Source organism: Dermacentor albipictus, chromosome 3, assembly GCF_038994185.2.
Source record: "Dermacentor albipictus isolate Rhodes 1998 colony chromosome 3, USDA_Dalb.pri_finalv2, whole genome shotgun sequence".
NCBI lineage: Eukaryota > Metazoa > Arthropoda > Arachnida > Ixodida > Ixodidae > Dermacentor > Dermacentor albipictus.
In genome coordinates, this window is record NC_091823.1 from 117,053,003 (window position 1) to 117,079,431 (window position 26,429).

General features: G+C 43.2%; 1 protein-coding gene across 1 annotated transcript in view; it reads right to left on the minus strand.

Annotated features, from left to right (window-relative positions):
• Positions 1-17,597: 17,597 nt before the first annotated feature.
• The window catches only part of LOC135915620 (neprilysin-1-like), a 32,691-nt gene continuing 23,859 nt past the window's right edge, over positions 17,598-26,429 (minus strand). Inside the window, exons 5-6 of the mRNA XM_065448730.2 lie at positions 21,214-21,489; positions 17,598-18,801 (exon numbers count right to left, since the gene is read on the minus strand). Of these exons, the coding sequence (XP_065304802.1) occupies positions 17,691-18,801; positions 21,214-21,489 (1,387 nt within the window). The 3' untranslated portion in view covers positions 17,598-17,690. The remainder of the gene's footprint in view (positions 18,802-21,213; positions 21,490-26,429) is intronic.

Below are 26,429 nucleotides of genomic sequence, written 5' to 3' on the forward strand. Positions count from 1 at the left end.
TGGCTCGGGCATTCTGCTGAGTGGCCGTACGTTGGAAGAATCAGAACATCGACGCAAAACTGAGATGCAATTGCAACACAGAGGGTTCATTTTACCTGAAGTTTAAAATCTATTTCCGTTAATGCGATTACGTTTTTAATACCTTCACCCACATTACCGTGTGCTTGTCTGCATCTAATGTCTTTGACGTCTGCTTGGGTCACTGCGGATGTGCCACTCTGCACACCACTGCGCTGCTAATGTCATATTTTGTACGCTAAAACGACGACGACATTCGTAGTCCGGCAAATAAATGGTAAATAATGAATAATTCGGGTGATCCTGAAGTCCGTACAAAGTCGCACAATTTCTACGTAGCATGCTACATGGAAAAAACTCAGCAAACTGGGGAGGTCCCAGGGTTTACAAATTCTCACACGGCGCTTCCCAGCGCGAGTGGTCATAAGGAACGAAGACGAGTAAGTATGCGTGCCATCGAGGCCAACATCTAAAAATTAAATTATGGGGTTTTACGTGCCAAAACCACTTTCTGATTATGAGGCACGCCGTAGTGGAGGACTCTGGAAATTTCGACCACCTGGGGTTCTTTAACGTGCACCTAAATCTAAGTACACGGGTGTTTTCACATTTCGCCCCCATCGAAATGCGGCCGCCGTGGCCGGGATTCGATCCCGCGACCTCGTGCTCAGCAGCCTAACACCATAGCCACTGAGCAACCACGGCGGGTAGGCCAACATCTAAAGATCTGGGGATGCTTAAGCTTCGCCTTCAAGAGTGGAACGCGATAGCATTATCGTACCCCATTTGCACCGCCCACTCATTCACTCGGCCTGCTCTTGAGACGAAGGGGAGAAGCGGGAGAGTGGCGCGACATCTGTCGGGGCAGCGCCGTACGTTGCGAGTAGGTGGTCTTCTGTGTTTGCCGCAAGAGGGCTCTGCGTGTGCGTCAAGCGCAGAAGAAATGTAGTGGAAACGTACTTCGCTACGCGTTTAACTGCGACTTCTGTAATTTACATGCTCAAAATTACCGATAAACACCGCAGTATAAATTTATACGGCGCGTTTCTAAGGTAACGCCGCATTCACTAGAGGCACTTTTGTCTAGCTTTGAGCCATCAATTCATGGCAGAGTGGTAGCGTCTCCGTCTCACACTCCGCAAATCCTGGTTCGATTCCCACCCAACCAAGCTTGCAAGTTGTTTTTACATATAAATCGCCTTCCTAGATTTTTCGCTCACGGCCAACGCTGACGACACCGACTTTTCTGCGACACGAGCTCCTTAACGCTCTCGCGTTAAAATATTTTACAGCGTAAGCTGCTATTACCCAGTTCCCACCGGGATTGAACCCGAGCCCACTGCAAGGCAGCACCTGCTGAGCCACGCCAGCATTTTTTATTGGATGGAATTATAAGCAGTGTCGTTCCAAAATCGTTACACCACATTTGGACACACATGGGAAACAAATGCAGATTTGCTACGCATGCAGTGCAATGAAAGTTCGAAATTCGGGCAAACACAAGCGCCCAGATGCGAAATCCATTCAGGAACGGGATCAAAGGTTGCAACAACACTACGCACTTGAGCAGCTCCTTCTCGAAAGACAGACTTCGTCAAGCGAGGTGGCTTGGCCTGTCTGCCGGTCATACGGCTTCTCCATAGTGAATACAGTACTAATAACATAAACAAATCATATGGTGTATTACTGGCTCTCTTTCTGAAAGGAAGGAGCCAGATATCATAAGATGTGAGAAGAACATCCTTTTTTGAAAGTTCTTTCTAAAGCGTCCCGAAAACGAAATGTGTCACGACAAAGAACAAAGAAATGTTCTATCGTCTAGTGTTGATTGCACCAGCGCTTACTAGCATTCTTCTGAAGTGCCCTATCAACGCACCCTAAGAAGCGAGGGGAAATGCGGTGTCACATGCGCGCCGTGTAGCGTCGGTGCTGGTACATTTTAGATTGCAGTTTCGTATTATTCCAGCAGCTAGAATACCACTCAGCAGATCCGCAGGTAGCGGTACAAGGCAGTTAAGAATGTTTACGGACGAAAAAGAAGTTTAAGGAGATTTACGCGAGAATGCAAGAAAGTATATTATGTGCTTCATTAGATCAAGCTGGCTAGGTGACAATGTCACTGCACGTTTCAAATGGTGATGCAAATAAATAATAATAATCTTCGTCATATCGTGTCATTTGCCTTGCGATATGAAATGCGCCCCGCGAAGCGTCTATACATGTGCCATTTGCATTGCAGTTAAATATTGTTACGCCAGGAGGCACCTCATGTAGTTGTTGCATAAGTAGAGATACTAGGTAGATAGGGAAGTCTTGAGGAAGAAAAAGAAGAATATGGACATATATAAATATTGATATAATGAAAAGCATCCATGACATACCTGATTAATTCAAGCAGGTTAGGTGACAGTTTTTCGCTGTCCCTTTTCAAAGGGAATGCCATTAAATCATCATAATTATTAGCATCGTATCATGTAATTTCGCACGCGATGTGAAATGCGCTCCGCGTAGCGCCTATACGTAGAAAGTTTGCATTGCAGTGCCATTATATTTTACCACGTGTCCCGGTATGTAGCAGTTGCATAAAGTTGTTGTATGCTGCGAAGAAAGCGTGACGATGACGGCTCATGGCGTGACGACGACGGTTACCTGATTGACTCAAGCAAGGTGGCTATCTGTCACCACCCCATTCTAAAGGAATGCTAATAAGCCATCATTATCATGGTCATGTACAGCAACGTACCGTGCCACGGGTCAAGGGATGGTATATGTGCGCCACGTAGTGTGTATACCTGTGTTTACTCTTCGGTACACGTTATGGCGTCTCCTCGAAAGGGACGAACCTGAAGAAGCGATTCGTAGAGCTACGTGCGCGGCTGCAATTAGGCAACATCGGGCTCAACAGGCTGCTGTGCAGAGAGCAGGATAAGCCGCAGCTCACCGTTGCCACCGGGCGGATATTACAGATCGTTCTCATGAAAAATACCGCAAAGATACTTTGCCGGGAGTACGCTGTAGTGTGTGGTGTTCAAAATGAAGTTCCTATGGAGCCGCTCATCTAACTTACGCTATGACTGTGCTGAATGTTACCGCAGTTACGATGCTGTCCTCACTGATTGCATTTGTACAGGTGCTGGTGACTCGGTTTGGTCGGCTGACGCCTACATCATCGACTGCGAGATTCATGACACAAGAAGGGTGGAGTGCTGATGCTTCAATTGGGAATGCCGCTAGTGAAATGGAACAATGCGTCCTTTCTACGCACTGGCAGCAACCTTCGTCGCCACTTCTGGACAAGAGAGTACCCCTCGTCTGGCCACATGGAACTTTGTCAGCTGATCCACCGAGTATAAGAGGCGTCAACATCTTTGACCTGTCGGGACACACCACCATAGTTACGATGCTGTCCTCACTGTTTGCATTTATACCGGTGCTGGTGACTGGGCTTGATCTGTTGGCGCCTACATCGATGACTGGGCTCTTCATGACAAAAAAAGGATGAAGTGCTGATGCTTCAATAAGGAATGCCGCTACTGAAATGCAAAAATGCGTTTTTTCTACTGGCTGGCAGCAACCTTTGTCACCAATTCTGGACAGGGGAGCACACCTCGTCTGGCCGCATGTAACATTGTCAGCTGATCTACCGAGTTTTAGAGGCGTCAACATATTTGACCCGGCCGCTACGCCACCGCAGTTACGGTGCTGTCCTCACTGTTTGCATTTGTACACATTATATATCGTGATTCCTATGCTCTTCGTGACCACAATGTCTGTCTTGTAGCGGTACGATGGCGAAGGCATAACAACACAAGCTTCACACAGCATGCAATGCAATTCTGCGTCTCGGGACAAATAATACAAGCCTTTTGGTATCCGCAATAAAGTTATTGCTGAATAAATTTGCAATGACAATAATGCACACGCAAAAATACTGTAAAGTTAAAAGAGACTTAGATATGCTTGCAAAACGCGTCGATGACCTTGCATCTAAATGTGTGTCCATGCCCTGTAAAGAGCCTTCTGAAACCTGCAACAGCGATGTTAACAAACTCGAAGGAGAAATCGACGACCTCGAAAACCATTCACGAAGGTCGAATGCATTGTTCTTCGGAATTGAAGACACTGACCGTTTGGAAACGCGGGAAAGTTCCTAGACCCTAGCTCGAGAATTTTGTATAAACAAGCTAGGTATTTCAGTCCAGTCAAATTGCGACAGCCAATCACCTGGGTCGCTTCTCCACTGACAAAAATCGTCCAATAATAGCGAAATTCTAGAATGAAAAAGAAATTGCGACTCCACTAAGCAATGGCAGGAAGCTCAAGGATACCAACTTCAGAATAACGCGGGACTACTCGGTCGCTCTGTACGATAAGCGTCGCGAACTTTGGCAGTCCTCGTAGTCGATAAAGGAGTGTGATCGCCCTTGCCTTGTCTTCAATAAGGTTATTGTAAATAATGACGCTTACGTCTGGGACACGGATGCCATGTGTGCGATTCGTTTGCAAATATCTGACTATCGTGCGCCATAAGTAGAAAACCGAGCCTCGCGAAGCTACGATGAATGAATCAATCATCCGCCTGCCTTAGCACAATTCAGGAATCCTTTGCTACCGACGCTCGGTAAGCACAGTCGCAATAAATCACTGTGTTTCCTTTCTCCTAATGTAAGAAGTATCCTCTTGAAAACCGTCCCACATTCCTCGCTCATCGACTCGTGTTCTGCATCAGTAAACGCGCTCACGGAAACGTGGCTTACAGACAATGTACCTGACGACATTACACAGGCTTCGTTCAATACTTTCTGCTGCGACCGAAGGAATCACAGAGGTGGTGGTGCTTTGTTGGCAATAAAAAGAGAATTATCATATTTGCCCATTATGCCCATTATGATTACGCCGTTTCTTGAGTGCATGTGGGTGTTGTTAAACGGTAGTACTGCTGACATACTTATACGTGTTCTTTATCGCGCCCAAGATATTGGCAGTATTCTAGCTAAAGCGTTTTTTATGAATTTTGAGTGAAGTGTGTGATCAATTTCCCAACTGTTCTTCATTATTATTTGGTGACTTTATTTACCCACATATTAATTGGGAAACACTATCTGTCGAGGCAAGTGAAAGAGAGTCCAACTCATTTATTCATTCATATTTAGATTTTTCATTATCTCAACTTATCATGCAACCGACACGCCGCATTGCTAGCTGCTTCAGTGTTCTCGATCTCATCCTTCCTGATGTTACTGATATTTGCAGCAACATTCGTCATCCAGATGGCTTCTCCAATCATGACGTCATCACTGGTAACATAGTTTGTCCACCTATTAGTGGGAAAATCATCCATGAGGAAATTAAATGCTATACCATAGGCAACTTTCACGGAATAAACGCCGAATTATCTCTTTACAGATCACTTTCGTTTTGACTACCTGTCCCGTGCAGTTCACGATAACTGGACTGCGTTCAAATATGTGTTTACTGATCTCAATAATACCAATATACCAGTTATAGCAATTAGGCGTAGCAGTTCTACACCGCTGTTTAACCAGCAACTGCGGCACCTAAACAACAACAAAAAAAGCATTTCTACAGGGAAGCCGGCAACTGGAATCTTTCATCATCGTGGCATAAATACAAGCAGTGCGACAGGAAATACCAGGTTCTGCTTAAAACCACTTGTCTTCACTTTTTCAACCACTACCTATCATCTATGCCTACTGACAACCCTCGTGAATTTTGGCAAGTAATAAACCCAAGCTACCATCCTGATGTAAGCCTTACTTATCCCACAAGCATTACTGTACCAGAGTCAAGGTGTGCGCAGGTAATAAAAGACACATTCTCGTCTGTATTCACCCGCGAGGACGTCACTTCATGCCCAAATATAGGCACATTTCCAGCTATCTCCATGTCACAGATAATTGTTAGCGAATCTGGTATCATATCACTACTTAATAATCGTAAGTTATCATCTGCATCTGATCAGACTGGATTCAACAAGTTATTTAAAAGTACATCACAAGGCATTTCGGGAATCTGATGCACTGCTTTTTCGCTAACTTTGTCATTGGGCTAAATTCCTAATGAATGGAGGACAGCGAAGGTCATACTAATTTTTAAACCTGGCAAACGCTCATTACCACTCAGCTACGGGCCCATTTCGTTAACTAGTACTGCCATAAACTACTTGAACATGTCATACATTCGCAAATTATAACATGCCTAGAATAACATAACATAATCTTTATATATTAGCAAGGCTTTCTGAAGGCAGATTCATGTGATGTGCAGTTAGCCGGATTTACTAATGACTTCCTTTCGTTGATTGATGCTGGCAACCAAGGTGACGCCATCTTCGTAGATTTTTCATCAGTTTTTGACCGTGTTCTTCACTACAGGCTACTACTGAAAATAAAATATCTTAACATTCACGCAGAAGTCATTGCATGGATAAAATATTTCTTGTCATATCGAACTAAATTCACAAATAATAATAACTACAACTCCTCGTTTTTTCCAGTTACGTCCGCTGTTCCACAAGGGATCATGCTTGCTCATTAGCTTTTTTTAGTCAATAATAATCATTCACCTAACAGCATGTCATCCCCGCTAAAGCTGTTCACCGATGATTGCGATGACACTGGCCATGAAGCACTGCAATCAGATAAAAGCGCATTGAATATATGTTGTTCAGACTGGCAAATTACCCCAAATTGTACTAAAACTCATCTACACGGTCTTCGTCTCGCATTCCAACGTCATAATTCCTTAATAATTATGCTGCTGACCTTACTTCCACGTATATATACGTAGGACTCCATTTTCAATCTGATCTAATATGGTATCATCACATCAACGTCACTCTTGCATCTGCTACCAACCACTTGGGATTATTGAAACACAGACTAAGGCCAGCGCCTTCACACTTTAAAAAACTCGCGTATACTACAATAATCATACCAAGAATTGAATATGCATGTGCCATCTGGGATCCGAACCAGAACTACATCGTACGTAACCTTGAATCCTTGCAAAGCCGTTCTGCTCGTTTCATTTTGTATGTTTATTTCCCGTACTCTAGCGTTACATTTAAAAAAAAAAAAACGTGTCGAATTGGATCCGCTATCCTTAAGACGGAAACACGTGCGCCTATCCCTCTTTCATGAACTTTCACATCACGAGTGTTTGCATGATGACTTCTTTGTGTAACCCTCTGCCATGTTCCCTCACCGAGTTACGCTTTTAAAGTCAAACGCCTGGTATGTCACTCAGCTCTTTACGCACAATCATTTCTACCCAGAACGATACCCGACTGGAACATCCTACCATCAGACGTTGCTACTGAAGCTGACGCCGATAAATTTCAACAAATGCTGCTTACGTATATCAGAACGTTTAGTGCCTGTGCAATGTGAAAAATCTGCGTTTTTCATTTTTTTTCTTTTTGACTTGTCTTTTATATTGTAGTCCTCTCATGCCTTCGCTATCATTGTGTTCTTGTTTCCAATTATTCTCTTTAAGTGCCTTTTATGTATCCTGAGTTATAGTTGGTTCAATTTTCTAATTTCTTGTAAATGCGTCCAACTTGCGTTTCATCCGAACTTTCATTTTACTACACAGTGTCGTGTTTGCATATATTCTGGCATTTGTTGCGCTTTCTAAGAAATCGTTAGAGTATATTCACGTGTCCCCCACGCCCTATGTAATACGCTCTTCCAGAGGGCCTTTAGGGGTATTTTGAATAAATAAATGTTCAGGACTTGTTCTAATATAAGTAAATAAATGTTTGAATTAATAAATGATCCTATGACTTGTTCTTTAAGCTGCACACTTCCAACTTCTCTTTAAAGAGATGGCATTCCTGAAAAAGCACTATAAGTGGGTTGTAAATAAATGATTAAATTATGCGGCTTTACGTGCCAAAACCACGATCTGATTATGAGGCACGTCGGATTGGGGGACTACAGAACAACTTGTACCACCCAGGGCTCATCAAAGTGCACCAAAATATATACTAGGACGTTGTTGCTAGCTAGTTGCTTCATACTTCGAGGAAGGTGGAAACTGAGCAAAAAAAAAAAGAGGACGAGCGCTTGTGGTACAATGTCTGTTTCTTTCGCTTCTCCTTGTTTCTTAATGGTGCAGTTTTAACCTTCCTTCAACTTAAATCGAAGTAGACGGGTGTTCTCGAATTTCGCCCCCATCCAATGCGGCGACCGTCGTGGTCGCCATTCAAACCCATGCCCTCCTACATACAGGCCCACACCACAGCCACTAAATAACCACGGCGGGTTATTGAGATTGTAGACTTTGCAGCGAACCAGACACATTAGAATACTGCTTTATTTTTGTCGGGACGTGTTTTAAAGCGAGTAGCATTTTTGTCGTCTTCAGGCATTGTATTCTATCTATCTATCTATCTATCTATCTATCTATCTATCTATCTATCTATCTATCTATCTATCTATCTATCTATCTATCTATCTATCTATCTATCTATCTATCTATCTATCTATCTATCTATCTATCTATCTATCTATCTATCTATCTGTCTGTCTGTCTGTCTGTCTGTCTGTCTGTCTGTCTGTCTGTCTGTCTGTCTGTCTGTCTGTCTGTCTGTCTGTCTGTCTGTCTATCTATCTATCTATCTATCTATCTATCTATCTATCTATCTATCTATCTATCTATCTATCTATCTATCTATCTATCTATCTATCTATCTATCTATCTATCTATCTATCTATCTATCTATCTATCTATCTATTGTCTGTGTATCCATTTATCTATATATGTGTCTGTCTGTCTACCCACTCACGCCGATCCTGTGAGCAAGTTATCTACCAGCTTGCGCCATTAGGTATTTACGCATGGTCGCGATGCCATCGTGCCCGTTCCATCGTCATAATACCTACTGCCTCTTCGGATTCACGTCATGCCGTCGTCGTCACGCCTTCTTCGCCGACTTGATGGCCCAAGTTATCTAATAGCCTATGGCCACTTGATTTGAACTCTAGGCCATGATAGGCTCGTGGTTAGGTTGTCATCCGCCTCTCGTCATGCCGCTGTCGTCACACCGATGCCACTATGCTTTCGCGAGCGTTACAACGCCATGAGTCAATCTTGATCTTCTGATCATCGTCTGAAGCTTTATCTGCTGATCGCCATCATCGCCATACACTTGTTGCCATTTTACTGCCCCTACCATTGTTATGACATCGTCATCATACGGTCACCATGCATTCGCTGTTATATGTCGTCGGGGTCGTCTCATCTGCATGATACTAAGTTCGACATCCCACACTCGTCCTGTCGTAGTCATTACATCACTGTCACCATACAGTTGTCAGCCATTCGATGTTTTAGTATCATAGTGATACCGTTGTGGCACCGGCGTGACTCAAGCTTCGTCACCCGACTTTCTCATACCATCATTGTCACCCTATCTTCGTTCCTAGATCATTCATGGTGCAGTAAATACAATACCTCCATCCTCATGCATTGGATCTCAGGCTACTGTCCTCAGACTTTCCTCATGCCATCATCGAAATGGCGTCGTCAGACAGCCGCCATCATAGAGTCGCCGTCATGCATTCTCTATATTACTGTTGTTATGATGCCGTCCTGGTCATTACATCCTCGTCATTCTAACTTTGTCATTCCACCCTCCTCATTGTGGCCCCATCGTCGTCACACAGCCGTCGTCAAGTTATTGCCATCATGTCATCGTTGTCACGCTATCGTTTTACTATTGTCATCACTTAAGAAATGTCAACCGATTTCGTCATACCGTGATCGACATACTGCCTTCGCTGTTCAATCGACGTCATTCATTCTCCGTCATTGTAGCATAATCGTGTCTTCGTCAATCCAACTAGATTATTCCACCAACATCACGCTATCTTCATCATTGCGTCAACTTAGAAAGGCGCTGTACAGGACATCGGTTGCGATAACATCGTCGTTATGCTCTCCTGGGTGCCATTATCATCATACAGTCGTCAGGCTTTCATTGTCATAACATCGTTATGAAGCCGTATGGGTCATTCTATCACCGCTATTTTAGCTTCGTAATACAGTTGTCGTCACGGTGTTGTCGTTATTTCAGTGTTCTCGTACCTTTGCAGTGCCATTGTTGTCACTGCGTCGCCGTCATAACGTCATCGTCATGCATTCGTTTCCATATCGTCGTCGGTATGCCATCGTGGTAGCTGCATCATCGTCATTCTAACTTCGATATCTTCCTGTTATTATACCGCTGCTGTCATGTCATCGTCATCACGCAGGCGTTGTCATACTATTGTACTAAAGCTGTCGTCCCCACGCAGTCGTTGTGCCATCGTCATCACATGAGAAACGCATTCCACTTCGGTCATGCAGTGGACGCCCTGCTGGCTTCGTTGTACCATTCACGACGTTCCTTCTCCGTAACTCTAGCGTAATAATGTAGTCCTTATTTCATCGTGATTATCCCGCCCTTGACATGCAATCGCCGTCGTTACGTCAACGTCAGACAGCCCTTTTCATAGACTTGTTGCCATGCAGTAGTCATCGTTCCAGTTTCGTGATATGGTTGTTGTCATACATTCGACGCTATCCCACTGTCTTCATGCTAGCGTTGTCACGCTGTCTTCGGTATACGATTGCCATCATTTAAGAATCTTCATGTGAACATTGCCATACTGCAGTCGTCATGACACCTTTCTCGTTCCAGCACTGAAATCCGCCTCTGTCTTACTGTCGCTGTCAGTGCGCGGTTGTCATACAGTCGTCTGCATGCTGCCAAGCTCATGTCCGATATTGAAGAGACTGTATTATGCTTATAGCCGGTGTATAAGAAGTCTCAGAATGACCACCGCATAATTTAAATAAATTTTTCACCAGTACGGTATGGCTGCCTTGCTTGAATGCTAATCGGATTACCGTCAAGAGTCATCGTTATAAGGTTTCTGCCGAATTATTTTTAATTTTGGGACATCTTACAAGGAACTATGAAAAGAGAACGTCCTCTGAGATCTTGCTGTATCCGGTTCCTTTCCTTGAAGAAGGCAATCAATAATGCACCATATCATTTTTTGCGGAAATTTTTGTGTGTTTTTTCATTATGAGGAAGCTACATGATTGACAGAGGTGCCGAGCCGCCTTGCTTTGCAAGGACTGTCTGTTGAGAAGAGGCTGCTCAAGTGCGAAGTGCGGTTTCAAACTTCGATCACATTCCTGAGGGGATTTCGCATCTGTGTGCTTTTCTTTGTCCGATTTTTTAAACTTTATTTGGACTGTGTACCACGTGTACGTCTTTTTTTATTATCTGCTCCTGTATAAATGTAATGCGATAGTGTTCGCATGACATTACTCATATAACTAGCAATACAGAAAAAAATCTGGTCTTGCCCCAATCTTTAGAGCACCAGGCACCTGTGCTCGGCGGCAGAGGTTTGATTCCACCATCGAGTCGCACATCATATTCTTTTCAATAATGTAACATGAGACAGGAACCTCTCGTCCTTTTGCGAAACTTCAAGAATGTGGCGAAGCGCCCTTCCCAACAAAAGTGCATGCGATAAACGCACCTTTGACTTTTGTGCATGCTGTTCACACTAGGGAAATAACATTCCCTAGTGTCATGTGCTAAATGTGGCCATGTTGTCCCTGCAAACTCCATAATCTCATCCGCCCATCTAACTTTCTGCCGCCCTCTGCTACGTTTCCCTTCTCTTGCAGTCCAGTCCGTAACCCTCAATGACCATCGGTTATCTTCCCCCCTCAGTACATGTCCTGTCCATGTCCATTTCTCTTTCTTGATTTTAACTAAGGTGTCATAACCTCGCGTTTGTTCCCTCACCCAATCTGCTCTTTTCTTATCCCTTAACGTTACACCCATCATTCTTCTTTCCATAGCGTGTTGCGTCGTCCTCAATTTAAGTAGAACCCTTTTCGTAAGCCTCCAGGTTTCTGCCCCTAGGTGAGTACTGGTAAGAGACAGCTCTTATACACTTTTCTCTTGAGGGATAATAGTGACCTGCTGCTCATGATCTGAGAATGCCTGTCAAACGCACCCCAGCCAATTCGTAGTCTTCGGATTATTTTAGTCTCATGATCCGGATCCGCGGTCACTGCCTGCCCTAAGTAGATGTATTCCCTTATCCCTTTCAGTGCCTCGCTACCTACCGTAAACTGCTGGTCTCTTCCGAGGCTGTTAAACATTGCTTTAGTTTTCCGCAGATTAATCTTTACCCACCCTTCTGCTTTTCCTCTCCAGGTCAGGGAGCATGCATTGCAATAGGTCCCCTGGGTTACTAAGCAAGGCAACATCATCAGCGAATCGCAAGTTACTTAGGTATTCTCAAATAACTTTTATTCCCAATTCTTCCCAATCCAGGTCTCTAAATACCACCTGTAAACACGCTATGAAAACCATTGAATACATCGTATCTCCCTGCCTGACGCCTTTCTTTATTGGGATTTTGTTGCTTTCTTTAGGCTAATTCGAATTCCTACCATCATATGGTCACTGCAGGTGCGCTGCAGTAACCATAGGATGGTAAGAACTCGAATTAGCTGATACTTGAGGAGAGAACGGAAGAATCTGGCACATAAGAAGCCGATCAAAAAGTTAGCGGTAAGACGAAAAATAGAGGAATTCCGGATCAAGCTACAAAACAGATACTCGTCTTTAACTCAGGAAGAGGACCTTAGTGTTGCAGCAATACACGACAATTTTACGGCATCGTTAAGGAGTGTGCAATAGAAGTCGGTGGTGACTTCGTTAGACAGGATACAAGTAAGCTATCGCAGGAGACGAAAGATCTGATTAAGGAACGCCAATGTATGAAAGCCTCTAACCCTACACACTAGACTACAACTGGCAGGACTTTCCAAGTTAATCAACAAGCGTAAGACAGCTGACATAAGGAAGAATAGAATGGATAGAATAGAACGTGCTCTCAGGAACGAAGGACGCCTAAAAGCAGTGAAGAAGAAACTAGGAATTGGCAAGAATCAGATGTATGCGTTAAGAGACAAAGCCGGCAATGTCATTACTAATACGAATGAGATATTTCGAGTGGCTGAGGTGTTCCATAGAGATTTATACACTGCCAGTGGCACCCACGACGATAATGAAAGAGAGAATAGTCTAGTGGAATTTGACATCCCACAAGTAACGCCGGAAGAAATAAAGAAAGCATTGTTAGCTATGCAAGGGGGGAAGGCAGCTGGGGAGGATCAGGTAACAGCAGATTTGCTGAAGGATGGTAGGCAGATTATTCTAGAAATACTGGCCACCTTGTATACGCAATGCCTCATGACCTCGAGCGTACCAGAATCTTGGAAGAACGCCAAGATAATCTTAATCCATAAGAAAGAGGACGCCAAAGACTTCAAGAATTATAGACCGATCAGTTTACTGGCCGTTGCCTACAAAGTATTTGCTAAGGTAATCGCAACTAGAATCAGGAACACCTTAGACTTCTGTCAAGCAAAAGACCAGGCAGGATTTCGTAAAGGCTACTCAACAATTGACCATATTCACACTATCAACTAGGTGATAGAGAAACGTGCGAAATATATATATAAGCAACCCTTATATATAGCTTTCATTCATTACGAGAAAGCGTTTGATTCAGTCGAAAGCTCAGCAGTCATTGAGGCATTACAGAAGTAGGGTGCAGGAGAGCCGGATTTTAAAGTACTTAAAGATATCTATAGCGGCTCCACAGCCACCGTAGTCCTCCATAAAGTCACTATGTACCTACATTTAAACAAATAGCAGGTACAACCCCGTTTTCTTTATGCTGAGTAGCGTAACTCGTAGCTTCGGAAATCTGTTTTGGAAATATATTACCATGCGCATAATATTTGTTTTCTTAGCCGTATTTTCGAATTTGATGCTTAGCATAAAACTATAAAGTTGAAATATGCTCATTACTTAAATGCTGAGAAAAAAGTATCCGAAGTTCAAGAGGCATAACGGACATTGTGAATAAAGAGAACACATTTTTTTTTCTGTATTGCTTTTCTGTTTGCTATTTTTTATTTCTGTATGCACCGTATAGTTGAGTAAGGCACAGTGCCCCATACCAGGTGAGAATTGCTAATCCTTGAATAAACCGTGGATTTATAGCAGCAGTTCGACTTTTGCAGGAAGCAAATGTCGTAAGTGACCAATTGTACAACTTATTTAGGCTAGTTCTTTTTATAAGTGCCTGAAGTTTTTGTCGTAAGAGGAATTAGAGGACGAAACTATGACAAGACATGGACACCCTTTAAGAATTTGAATGCTGCCGGGGTCTATTTCAGTGTTATGGTGAGGTGAAACTAACTTTTTTATGAGTTCTAATATTAGAGCTTTCGCTTCATTTTCATTATTCTGCATTCTAATGGAGACGGCGCAGTATCCTGTATCCATTCTAGTGTTGGTACAACATATTGTAGGTTCTTCGGTGTCATTATTTGAAAAACAAGGTGCTGCAATAATCACCATGCAAGATAGTGTTAGCGCCCAAAGTAATGTTTACCAAGTCATTATTAACGAGATTGAATAATAGAGCGGCCGCTATACTGATCTGGGGTGCAACAAAAAGAAAAGCTCTCTAGTCAGATATGGAGTCGTTGAGCCACACAATTTGTTGTCGGAAAAAAATGTGATTTGAATAATTAGGTAACAATTAGTTCACTAAGGCCATAATTTAGTACATCTTCTGGCACAGAATATCGTGCTTCACTAATCGAAGGCCTTCGAAAAGTCATTTAAAATACGGAGGACCAGTGATCTTTTTTTTGAGCTGTTCCAAAAATGTATTTTTTCTGCTCGAGCAAGGTCAATTCAGTTGACTGATTTCTGCGGCAGCCCAATTGATAAGGGGCTAGGTAGAACTCGTATAGAAAAATAAAGCCAGTCAAATTACAAGCCAATAACCCCGCAATGATTCCTACTCGGAAATTCACATATATTATAGTAAAAAACAAGGCACTATGACCATCTTAGTGCTTCAGTCGACTTTACTTGGCGAAAGGTTTTATTTCATTTCGTGAGATTTGATTTCTCTACAGTATTCAAGCTAGGAATGAGAGACGCTACGGATTACTTTTACCCGGTTGGGTTCTCTAATCTCAAGACATAACTAGGAACACGAGTTTTCTTTTCGTTCTTCCCCCATCGCAAACCACGTGAAGGGGCCCGGGTACAACGTATGTCTTCTTACTCGGCAGCCACACGCAATAGCCAGTAAGCCAAACAGCCGACCGTATCTGGCATTATAACTTACCAAATGCCGAACATGAGGAAATATGCTTCGCGTCCGCGCTATTTACACTGTCCCTCGGAAAGGTTCCGCATTGTAATTCATGAGGGCAGCATTTATCTTCGCTGCACAAGTAAAGCAATGAAAAACTTGCGCTTCCTTGTGACATTTTCTTCGTTGCAAATTAAATCACTCCGAGGAATCACGCTGTGTGCGTAAATAATTCGCCCGATTTCAGAGCTGCGAAGACGGCATACATGTGAGCCCCGATTGGCATCGTGTTCGTTAGCACTCAGTCGCGAAAGCTGCGTGTGTATACGTGAAAAGATATGACGTCGCAGTCACATGCCATTTGCGATAGTGCCGACTCTCCCTGCGCGTGTACCTTGATCTAGGCTCCCAGAAGTGGCGACCCAGAATCATATTTCGAATAATCCTGTTTCAGCCACGTGCAAACTTCATCGACAGAATTTACGCGGAGGCAACAAACGCTCTTCACTTTTTGAAAAGTGGGATCCAGTAAACGGCAAAGCATGCTAAACAAACTTTAATTAGCTTGCTTACACATGAATGTGATGTGCGTACTCCTACGACATATCTGCACCACACAAATGAATTTAGTGGAACAAGTATTTTCATTGGAGGAAAAAAAGTGAAAAAACAATTTGGATGCGAACTGTTGTCCTCGTTTCTACACCGTTTCACGGAAAAAAGAAATGTTTCGCACTTGTGTCCTTATACAAGCTGCCCGTTTTCTTTTTCTTTCTTTATTTTTACCAGACCTGCAAGGTTGTAAACTACCAGAACTTCGTGGTAAAAATTATCAGCAGGAAGGCGAATTTAGGGCGGGAGAAAAATTTATAGCGATGCCCTTGTGTGCCACAAGTTATTTTTTCGATTCTTAAATGTGCCATCGGGAGCAACATGAGCGGGAACGCGTGGCAAATAGATTCGAAACCAAGTTAGATCAATACGCGAATGGCGTTGTGGAAATCAGAGGGCAAAGAGCCACGCTCTCCCGCTCACTGTTGGCATTCCCACCGCGCGCCTGCGTTTGTAGAAAACGGCAGCTTACGGCATTTCGCTGGCCGTCGATAGCCGATGTGACGGTTACGTGCACAGCAAGTTATAGCGAGTCATATTTCTAAAGCGAAGCTTTCGTTGCCTCTTTATTCGGCTTCCCACTGCTGCTGCTGGTGCTGCTGCTGCTGGTGATGATGATGTGGTCCTGCAGGCCGTTAACGCCGGCCACATCGGGACGTAGTAGAGATGAACGCCTCTAACGCCGACCGGGTCGCGATGTAGTCGAGATGTGGCATTGTTACAGGAACATAAAAGACATGCGCTGTGGGCGTTTTGGTTCGTGACATTTGTTTGTGAGCAGTCATTCTCAAAATTCCGCGGAATAACTTTGTAAACAATGTGAGACAAAGTTTGCGCCACGTGGAGGACCTTGCGCCACGTGGAGGTTGAGGATCAGAATGATTATTCGCCAAGCGACGCCCGGGGCGTTAATAACGGGTGTTCTGCGACACCTTCACAGGAAGCTTTAGCTCGGGTAGACCTATCTAATCACGCGCAAGAGGAGAATTCGTTATTCTCGGCAACCATTGCACCAAATTTGACGAGGTTTGTTGCATTAAAAATAAAGAGAAATCTTGAAATGTAGTGACTGTTTGTTTCAAATTTTTGATTTAGGTAGGCAACTTTTTTATGAATAATTCACAAAAATCGAACATTTTCAGTAAACAAAACTCTCAAGTTTACAACTCTAACTCGGCGACAAAGAATTCCGTGAATGGCATCTAATAGTACATCTAAAGCGGACTAAATTGATCTGTTACACATGAACTTCAAAAATTTAATTATATGAATATACAGCTTTTGCAGAACTTTTGTACACAACGTAACAAATTCACTTGAGATATAAAATAACACAAAATTTGTCCGCTTTCAATAATCTAATAGATGCTGTTTACAGAACCGCGATATCTGTTCTTGATGCAGAGCTATTAATTTATAAACTTCGTGCTGCATGGTTTTCAAGCTTTCGATATTTTGAAAATTTATTTGGACTAAATTCAGACGCTAAATCAAAATTCAGCTTCCAACAATCGCTATAAATAAAGTTATGCATGGTCGCCTATTTCATCTTCGATATCATCTTAGCTTTCCATTACACATGTCTCACTGCTGTCTCATTTGTTTAAAATCCAGTACATATGCGCATGCGTCCACTGCTGTCTGTTCCCTATAAATGTATATGCGTACCACTTTGTAGAATAAAAAAACAATTGTTGGAAGTTAGCGCTGTGTCCGCATCGTACTCCTGTCTCTCGTCCCTTTTCGTGCGCTAAAAATGTAAATGTTATGAAAATTAAACAACACACAAAGAAACAAATAATGTGCATTAAATACAACGACTTCACAATATTCTCAGTGGGGCACCATTGAGCACTTATTTTTAGGGTTCATATTCGCGTCTTTAGAACAGCGGAAGGCCTTTGAAAATTCTGCACTATGCTTAAGCGGTATGTTGCACAGAGCCGGTCCACGTTCCTCCCCGCACAGAAGATAGCAGCCAGCGACAAACGGAACCTGCGCTTCCGTGAAGTTCATGATACTGCCAAGGAGCTTGTTGTAGCGAGTTTTCTTGCGCATCTTCGAGTACAGTTCCTGAGTTACGGGTACTGCCGCGGTGGCTCCCTGTAGATCTAAGTCGACTTCTTTTTCTTTAAGTCCCAAACATTCGTGATTTCGCCGGTATATCTCCTTAGCTTCTGCTTGATCAGCCTCATCGATGACCGAGTAGAATACCGTCGCCGCAAGCCGCAAGCCCAGGCCTCCAGCGAGTACACCTACATGCATAGTGTCAGTGTAGAAGGGGAACATCAGGTAGTGCAGCATCATCCGAAAATCCTTGAACCTTACGTAGTCCGCAGGCTGGTAAGTAATGAAGTATGGTTTACTTCCCCCGGGTATCCTCGAATAGAAGCCCTGAAAGCGCACCAAGTTTTCTAGAGGATCATCGGATACGTTCGGGTAGCTTCGGTACGGCCAAGGATATTCAAGAGGCACGGATCTAATGAGGAAATCAAAAACTGCGTCGAATACGTCCTCGGGGTTTGGTGCAGATTCGTTTCGCATGCTCACATTTCTTGGCAGCTCCCCGAGAGAGCTATGGAACGTGGACCGCAGGTTTTCGCCGAAGTCTCTGACATGTTGCTGCGCTTGTGCTAGACCATGTGACATGAGCTGATTGTTGACAGCAAAGCCGAATATTAGGTATAAGTGTTGAAAGCAGCCTTCTCTGACCGATTCGTGCGCCCGGTCTCTTTGTCCACCGTAGAAGCTAATCAGCATGTCTACGCTTGTGAAGGCTACAAGATTCTGAACACATATTGCTTCCACGATGTCGTTCATGACGTCTTCGCCATACGTCTGGTGCAGATCAAAGACCGCTCTAAAGTAGGGGACACTATCTACGGTTACACCACTGTAGGACCGAATAGAGCCGCTGACGTACTGCTGGAAAGCCGAGTCCCACCTGCGGAGGAGATGTTAATAAACGATCGCACACTTTATAGACCGATAAAAGGCGCATGAAAACGAATGAATAAGGGTCCAATGGAGGGCCCGCGACATTTGCTTAGGATATCATACAGGCGAACACTAAAGCAGATGAAGCTAGGAAGAGCTGTTCTGCAAACGCAAGTATTCCTGTGATCGCACTTTTTTGTAATAATTTGTATTATTAACCTTGCTCCTGGCATATTTGTTTTGTCACGTTTTCATACAAAAGCTTGTCTCTGTAGATAACGAAATCTACGCATACACACTGAGCAGAATCGGGCAACTTTGAATGCAAGAGAAGCATCCAGGATAGTGAAATGGAAATTTGGAGGCACTTGTTTTCATATCGCACACTATAAAAAAAGAAGACGCACTCGTGTACACAAAAAGATGGTCTTGTGCTTCCATTTTAGTAAATTGGTACGGACAGTGTAAACTAGAAACTTTGCAGATGTGTTCATTAGCGATGGTATTAAAAGATAAACATGCCTGTGAAAGGATTACAAATTTTGAAAATTTGGAGGAGCACTGATTTTTTTTTTATTGTACTCAGCCTGACACGTAACGTTCGGTATAATGTTCACAGTGATGTTGACCTACTCAGCATATTTTCGTGGGCCACTTTTCTTAAGAATATAGATTTAAGCGCAAGATTATGTTGACTTTGTGTATGTTTCTTCGTTAGTTTTTTTTTCAGTAAGGAACTTGTATATCCCATGAATAAATCTGAAAATTATAGGAATCTTTAATGAGGAATCTATATTCTGTTGACCATCACATATACACGGGTATTTTTACTTTATGCCTGTCTATACAAACGTTAATGACGTCGCCTGTTTTCTACTAGAAAGAGCCTATAGCCTGCATATAGGCGAAAGCTGTTAGGGTGTGTCCGTGTTCATTTCTATGTGTCTATTTCAAGCCAGCAATGTTTATGAAGACAAGCACCAGCACTTCTCTATTTTATTTAGTAAACGGTCCCTATGTAGACCCTATATAGGAAAGTATAATTAGGATTTTTGTCCTATCTTGAAGGGGCAGCGCAATAAGACGATGACAGAAGGCAGGAAACACACAGGACAGCGCTGCCACACAGGACAGCGTTTCCTGCCTTCTGTCATCGTCTTATTGCGCTGCCCCTTCAAGATGTTCAACCAGTACCAACTCGCCCAAATGTCGATCCTTCTACAGTATATTTTTGTCCTAATATGTCCCTTACGTTTGTCGATATTCCCTAGATGACTGGTCAAGATTAAATATCAAAACCTCTCGAGACGGCACTAGTGGGCGGTGTTATTTCTTTTAATGGGTGAATATAATAGTTCAGAGACCATAAAAGAACTCTTCGTTTTCGCTGATAGGAGTTTCTTCACTTAAGCTACATAATTAACAGTAGACATCTTGTTTCGCCGGTGGTGAATACTTTGACACCATCGATCGAGGACATATATGACGCGTCAGCTGGTTGGCACTGCTGGCGCATCATAAGGTATATGCACCGAAACGAGACAAAGAAGGTGTTTGCTTTGGGAAACCTTGTGCACAGTGCGTTATGACTGAGGCTATGTTTCCTGAATAGACACTGAAACGTCGTCGCGCATCAATCACTCGATGCGCCTTCTGGTGGCTGCAGACTGTGTGGCCGCCGCATGCCTCACAAACTGGTCGTCAGTACGCGGTAAAAAGGCAAAGTGCGTGCTGCCATCATTGAAGAGTAGCAGGAACTAGAGCAGTGAATGAAATTAGCTACATAAAGGACCATACCACTACTTTCGCAGCAGACGATGGTTCCATCACGTATTTATTGCTTATTGGGTAGTCTAATGCTGTAGGCTTGCTTGGAAACTAAGGACGTAATACCAAGCGTTTCATCCTTTCAAAGCCTGTTTCATTTGATGCTACAGTAAGGATAAATTTAGGTGCTTTGACCGTTAAGTTTGACTACATGTTTCACTTCGGCACGTGCCCGAACGAACTTCTCTATAATAACTGGAAACACCAAATATGAGAATCGCGGTACTATTGGTCTTTGCTCTTTTGTCAATAAATAGAAAGCTCTTAAAGAAATTCTTCTCTTGTAAAAGTTTTGTTCCCGTACATTTTCATCTTACTTTGCTAAAGTCAGCAACTTTCTGCAACGCATGTACACATTCCGTATGACAAGTAAGCATGGCCGTTTTCGAAAGTCATGCGACACCAGGGTGGTTGTGAGCTGGCACTTTTTGTGTCCTTCACGAAGTCACATCTGGCGCAACCTAGTGCGTTACATTCAGCCTTTATTATGTAGGACCGAGTTCGTTGCAGCCCAAAATTCACGACCGCACTGTTCAAGTTGATTTCGAGGTCGTAGTTATTATGCACAGGAAAATATATAGTGTTTCCTTACCTTTCCCTTGTCACAGAGGGCGCGTACGGCAGAAATTTCTCACTATCGTTGAACGTGACCGGTGTCTTCGCCGGGTTTGCATTTTCTTTCAGAAAGTCAAGAAAGTAACCGATGTGATGCATAATTTCTGCGAACCGCGTCTCGTCGGGTGACCCGCCGAAACCTTTGTACGTGACTCGCAGATGCTCGCGGATGTGGTTCGTCTTCCCGATGGTTAGAAATAAGTTCATATTTTTTAGGTAGTCATCGCGCACCGTCCAATGCAGCAAAATCGTCCTGCATAGCAAGGAAACATGCGGGTCACGTGGTTACTGCTTCCCAGGAAGATATTTAAGCAAAAGCGGTAATATCCGTTAGAAATTACCGAATGCAGCAACCGGAAATACGCGAAATCATCTGATGGAACAGGACCAGAAGCCACAACGCGTCCTCACTGCCAGGTTAGTGAATAAAACAATCGTAAACTGGGCGAGATGTATTGATTAAGGTTTTAAAGGTAGCGATACAGCAGCGCTTTGTTCGTCGTATTCCGTCTTCTTTCATTCCTATTACATAGTGCGCCACCATTAAATATTGGTTACTAAAGAAAAAAAAAACGTGCATAGCGTCTTCGCCTTCATACTCTTGCACCCCTGCGTCTTGCGCTGCTGGGCGGACTGACTCAATTAGGCACGTGGACCCAGTTTCCGCTGTTAAATTTGCGCCTAGGCAGCAGGCAAATGGTAACTGTTTCTAAAGCAAAAAGCCCATACTGGCAATGTAATGTAGAAGAAAAGCACATGGACAAGGCCAGCCACGTCATCCGTTCGATCCCTGCAGTGCAACTACTGAACCAGCCGGACCGCCAGTGCATTGCGCGAGTGAGAGCCACTCGGCCACCCAGCTGTTCAATTTAGAAATGTAGCGCAGATCATATTCCTGAAGTCACGTGCACTTCACACATGCAGTAGTAATGATGAGGTTTTTATTCCTTCTGGAATATGCCTCATACAATTATGCCACAAGCAAACAATTAACTGAAAGTTGCAAATTAAGCTTGCGACAACAGTTCTGGAAGCGTAATGCAAAATCGAAGTTATTTAGTAAGCAAATCATACTCATTCGCTAGCAACCTCGTGTCTTGCACCCCTTTCGAGGAAAGCCTCCTGAGAATATGCGGCGTTAAGTATTGGTGTTCTACTAACATTTATCATGCGTGCATTATTCGGCAGTCTCGTAAAGCATTAACTACAAATGCAGCTACAACACGTCTAAATTTCTGGCAGTGCCAAGGAAAATTCTAGTTGGTTTGTTAACACCAACTCTTCCGCAGTCTGCACATCTTTCGACAGCCTGCTTGCAACAATTAACTTGAGAATGAATATGTACGTTCCATAAAAATCGAGATATCCTAATAATATTGTTCGCAATAGAGTGATCGTATACATTATATATATATATATATATATATATATATATATATATATATATATATATATATATATATATATATATATATATATATATATATATATATATATATATATATATACATATATGTGTGCCATCAGCGCATTTTTTGTCCACTGCATAAGGCATGCCTCTGCCAATAATTTCCAATTACCCAAGCCTTGCGCTATAGCTGGTTCCAACTTGCGCCAGCATACTTCTTCATTTATACACCCCACATAATTTCCTTCATCACCCAACCTAATATTGTGCCGTCCTCGACTGCGCTTTCGTTCCCTTGGAATCCATTCTGCAACTGTATTGGTCCACGAGTCATGTGCCCTACCCATTACATGGCCTGCACAGCTCCATTTGTTCCTTTAAATCAGTACTGATAAAAGAAATTTCGATCTGTTTTCTTTTTCTTTCCTCATAACTAGCTCATGGCCCAGTGATAGCGGCACGAAACCTCATTGGTTTAAGAGCGTGGCAGATAATTATATGGAATCTTGTTTGTAGCAACCAGTCCAATTTTTGCACTCAGAAAGCAACTAAAGGGGACATTAGGTCTGTAAGGACACATTAGCATGTGATCGAACACAGCTGTGACGTGCGCACACCGGCCACGAGCTTCGTGTTACTAGTTCGTCGGCTTCTTCTGCACGTGCTTCGTGATGTCGTCATCGTTTCCGTCGTACGGTGGCGCCGTTTTCCAGCGGGCGCGAGTTTGCGCCGTATTAGACGTGAGCGAGCGCTTTCGATACATTCCACTACGGAGCATCTACTCGCAAATGGCGGCCAGCGACAGCTAGCAATACGCCTACACACTGCTCCAGGTAGTGCGATTGTGCGGTCGAGGACCCTTTGGAAAGGAAGCCTATTCTGGAGCAGCACACAAAGCGGCATAAATAGTCAGCACAACACCAAGCACTGTGGTACGTAGTCTTGGTGCAAAGTCGGAATTTGCTCAGCTCGGTGGGTTTGCGGGTTTGTTAATGGTCGCCACCACAGGCGAAGTGTTCTGTTTATTCTTCCGAAGGGGGGGGGGGGGGGGGGTAAGGGGCTTTCCGAACCTCATCTAATATTTGTAACCCCCTTTATTATTTGTGCTGCTAAATTGAAAATCCACCCACTTAGTAAGCATTACAAACAGATTTCGATATGTGATTCATTGCTGTGTAGCCACCAAAGTTGTAGAGTTATGCCCTGCACAACGGGAAAATAGATTAATTTTGTGAGCACTTCACTGTGTAATAGAATTTCGCAAAAAGCTTTGCGCTGTAGCTAATTTATCTCTCTGTAGCCCTCGAAGTGCTGATATCTATTCAAAGAGCATCTTCAATTATTGTAACTTGAAAAAAAAGTACATGAAAATAACCATTTGCATTTTAATTGTCTTATACTAACAAAATTTGGCATACATACTCGTGAACATATGTGCAATGCTGATACCTGCTTGAAATTGCAATGTCTCCCAGCAGTAGTTGCGAAAGTACAAGATTACCTTTCAGGGAATGGAGAAAAAAAATTCTTGAAATGCTTCTTATCATTTTGTACAGTTCCAGTAATTGAACACGCTGTTTCGCTAGATGTTGGCGCTTTGTGATCTACAAAGAGATAAACAAGCTACAGCGCGATGCTTTTCGTGAAACTTTAGTAGATGAAAAAAGTTCCAACAAAAATTAATATATTTTGCCATTGTGCATCTCATAACTCTGAAACTATACCAGCTACATCAAAACCAATAATATAATTGAGATCTGAATAGAAAACTCTACAATTGGCTGAATATTGAAACCTATAGAACAAGTAATAAAAAATTGAATCGAGGAACGTCTCTCCTTAATAACAGGAGCACTTGAAGAAACATTGCGTGACCTGGAAGAATCGTTCAGTGAAGCGAAGGCCTTATATGAGTATACACAATACCTCATATAAGGAGACAGTTTAATTTCATAGCCTGAGTCATCTCGCACTTCCAAGAATCTAACGCCTCTCGGTGGTGCACGTGTAATTTTCCTTGGTGTAATTGTTTTGTACTTCCCTATCGCTACTTCTGCTTCGCATATCCGGTGAAACTGTAGCCTCTCTTTATTTTTTGTTTATTTTTTGTTTTAATACTGTGAGTCTGAGTATAAGCACTGCTGCGTATGACTGCTATTGATTCTGATTTCGAGTAAATCTGGCTTGGACTCATTTCTGTTAGAGAATAAAATATAAAATTATACAGGTTGTTCCAACTATCATGCACCAATATTTAAAGAAAGAATGGTTGCTTTACTCGAAGACCTAGTCCTGGTTGTTTCCATTGCAGTGGAATAACCTTCAGTAAATTTTTCGTTACTGGGGTTTAATTAGGCAATTCCTAATAATTTTGTAAGTCGAGAGAACTACTGTCCTAATTCCCAAAGTATCAATGAGACATTTATAGGCACATCCAATGGCTGTTTTCAGGTACGTACTAATTGCGTACTAATGTTTTCCACCTGGTAAAATAAAACGAAACAAGAGACATGCAATATACCACGTGGCTGCACTCCCACCCGCATCATGAAGCAGCGCCCTCAAATAAGCTGATAGAAAGCAACTGCATTTCCTGTCCCAAACCCGAAGAGACAGCGCATCACCTTGATAATAAGGAGCACCAATATGAGGTTAATGGTAGCGAAGGAGCACCAACCTCAGGTTTCGCGGCTTCGTGGCTCTTCCATCCTCTAATTTGTGCTACTTCTCACTTATTATCTGTCCCTCAAGGCCGACTGATCACACTGATAGCAAAATCCCCTTATGACGTGTCCGAAGCGCCGCTCTGACCATGCACAAAACGCGAAAAGCAATGGAATACGCATAGCATGTTTCAGAATATCGGCTCTGCTCGCACCGGATCGAGGGATTGCGCGCGCAGCTATATTTTGTGCCAGAAACTTGCTTCGGACCAAAGCCAGATTAAAGTTACGGTCTTGTTTTTCATGATGGTGTATACACGCTGCAAAAACAGGTTCGTGATAAAATATAAAAGCAAGATAAACAGACCAGGAAGTCACCCTCGTGCAGAGAAAAGGCAAAACTGATTCGCTCAAAAAAGTAAAGGCATCTCTTCTAAATTTGCAGAATTGACAATCGGAACGTCTGCGTGAAAAAAAAAAAAAACAGAAGACTCCAGTGTGCCCTTATTATCTGTACGTTCGTAAACGCCCTTGAACGCCAGCTGCTGCCCAGAGGACGCGTTTAATATGTCTCCTTCTGTAGCTACGCTGTATTGAGGCCCCTTGGTCACATCTTCAGTGGCTTTCTTGATGACCTACTCTGGAATTATACGGCAGACATCAGCCATCCTTGCCTTGAGCTCATCTGACGTTGTCGTGTCGATCATGTAAAACGATCTTTCACATTACCCCAAATATGTAACCCGAGTGGAGAGATTTCAGATGGCCTAGTCGGCCAATTTACAGGCCCGTGCCTTTCAAACAATTCTGCATGAAAAGTCGCATCCAGCCAGTTTAGTGCTCGGCTGCTGATGTGTGCTGGCGCCCCATTTTGCTGATACCCCAGAAGTGGGAAGACGTAACAGCGAGACCTTGCTCACAACGTCATCCACCACTCCTTCAAGGATTTCGTCCACGTAACGCTGTTGTCAAAGCTGGGGCAGATTAGAGCACCGGTGTAAATTCCGCACCACGCATTGAACGACCACTGGTACCGGTATCGAGCGCCCTTTACCAAGAGTGGATTGGAGTCACGCAAAAATGTAACTATGCAAATAGAGCTAGGCGTTTATGCAAAAGTTG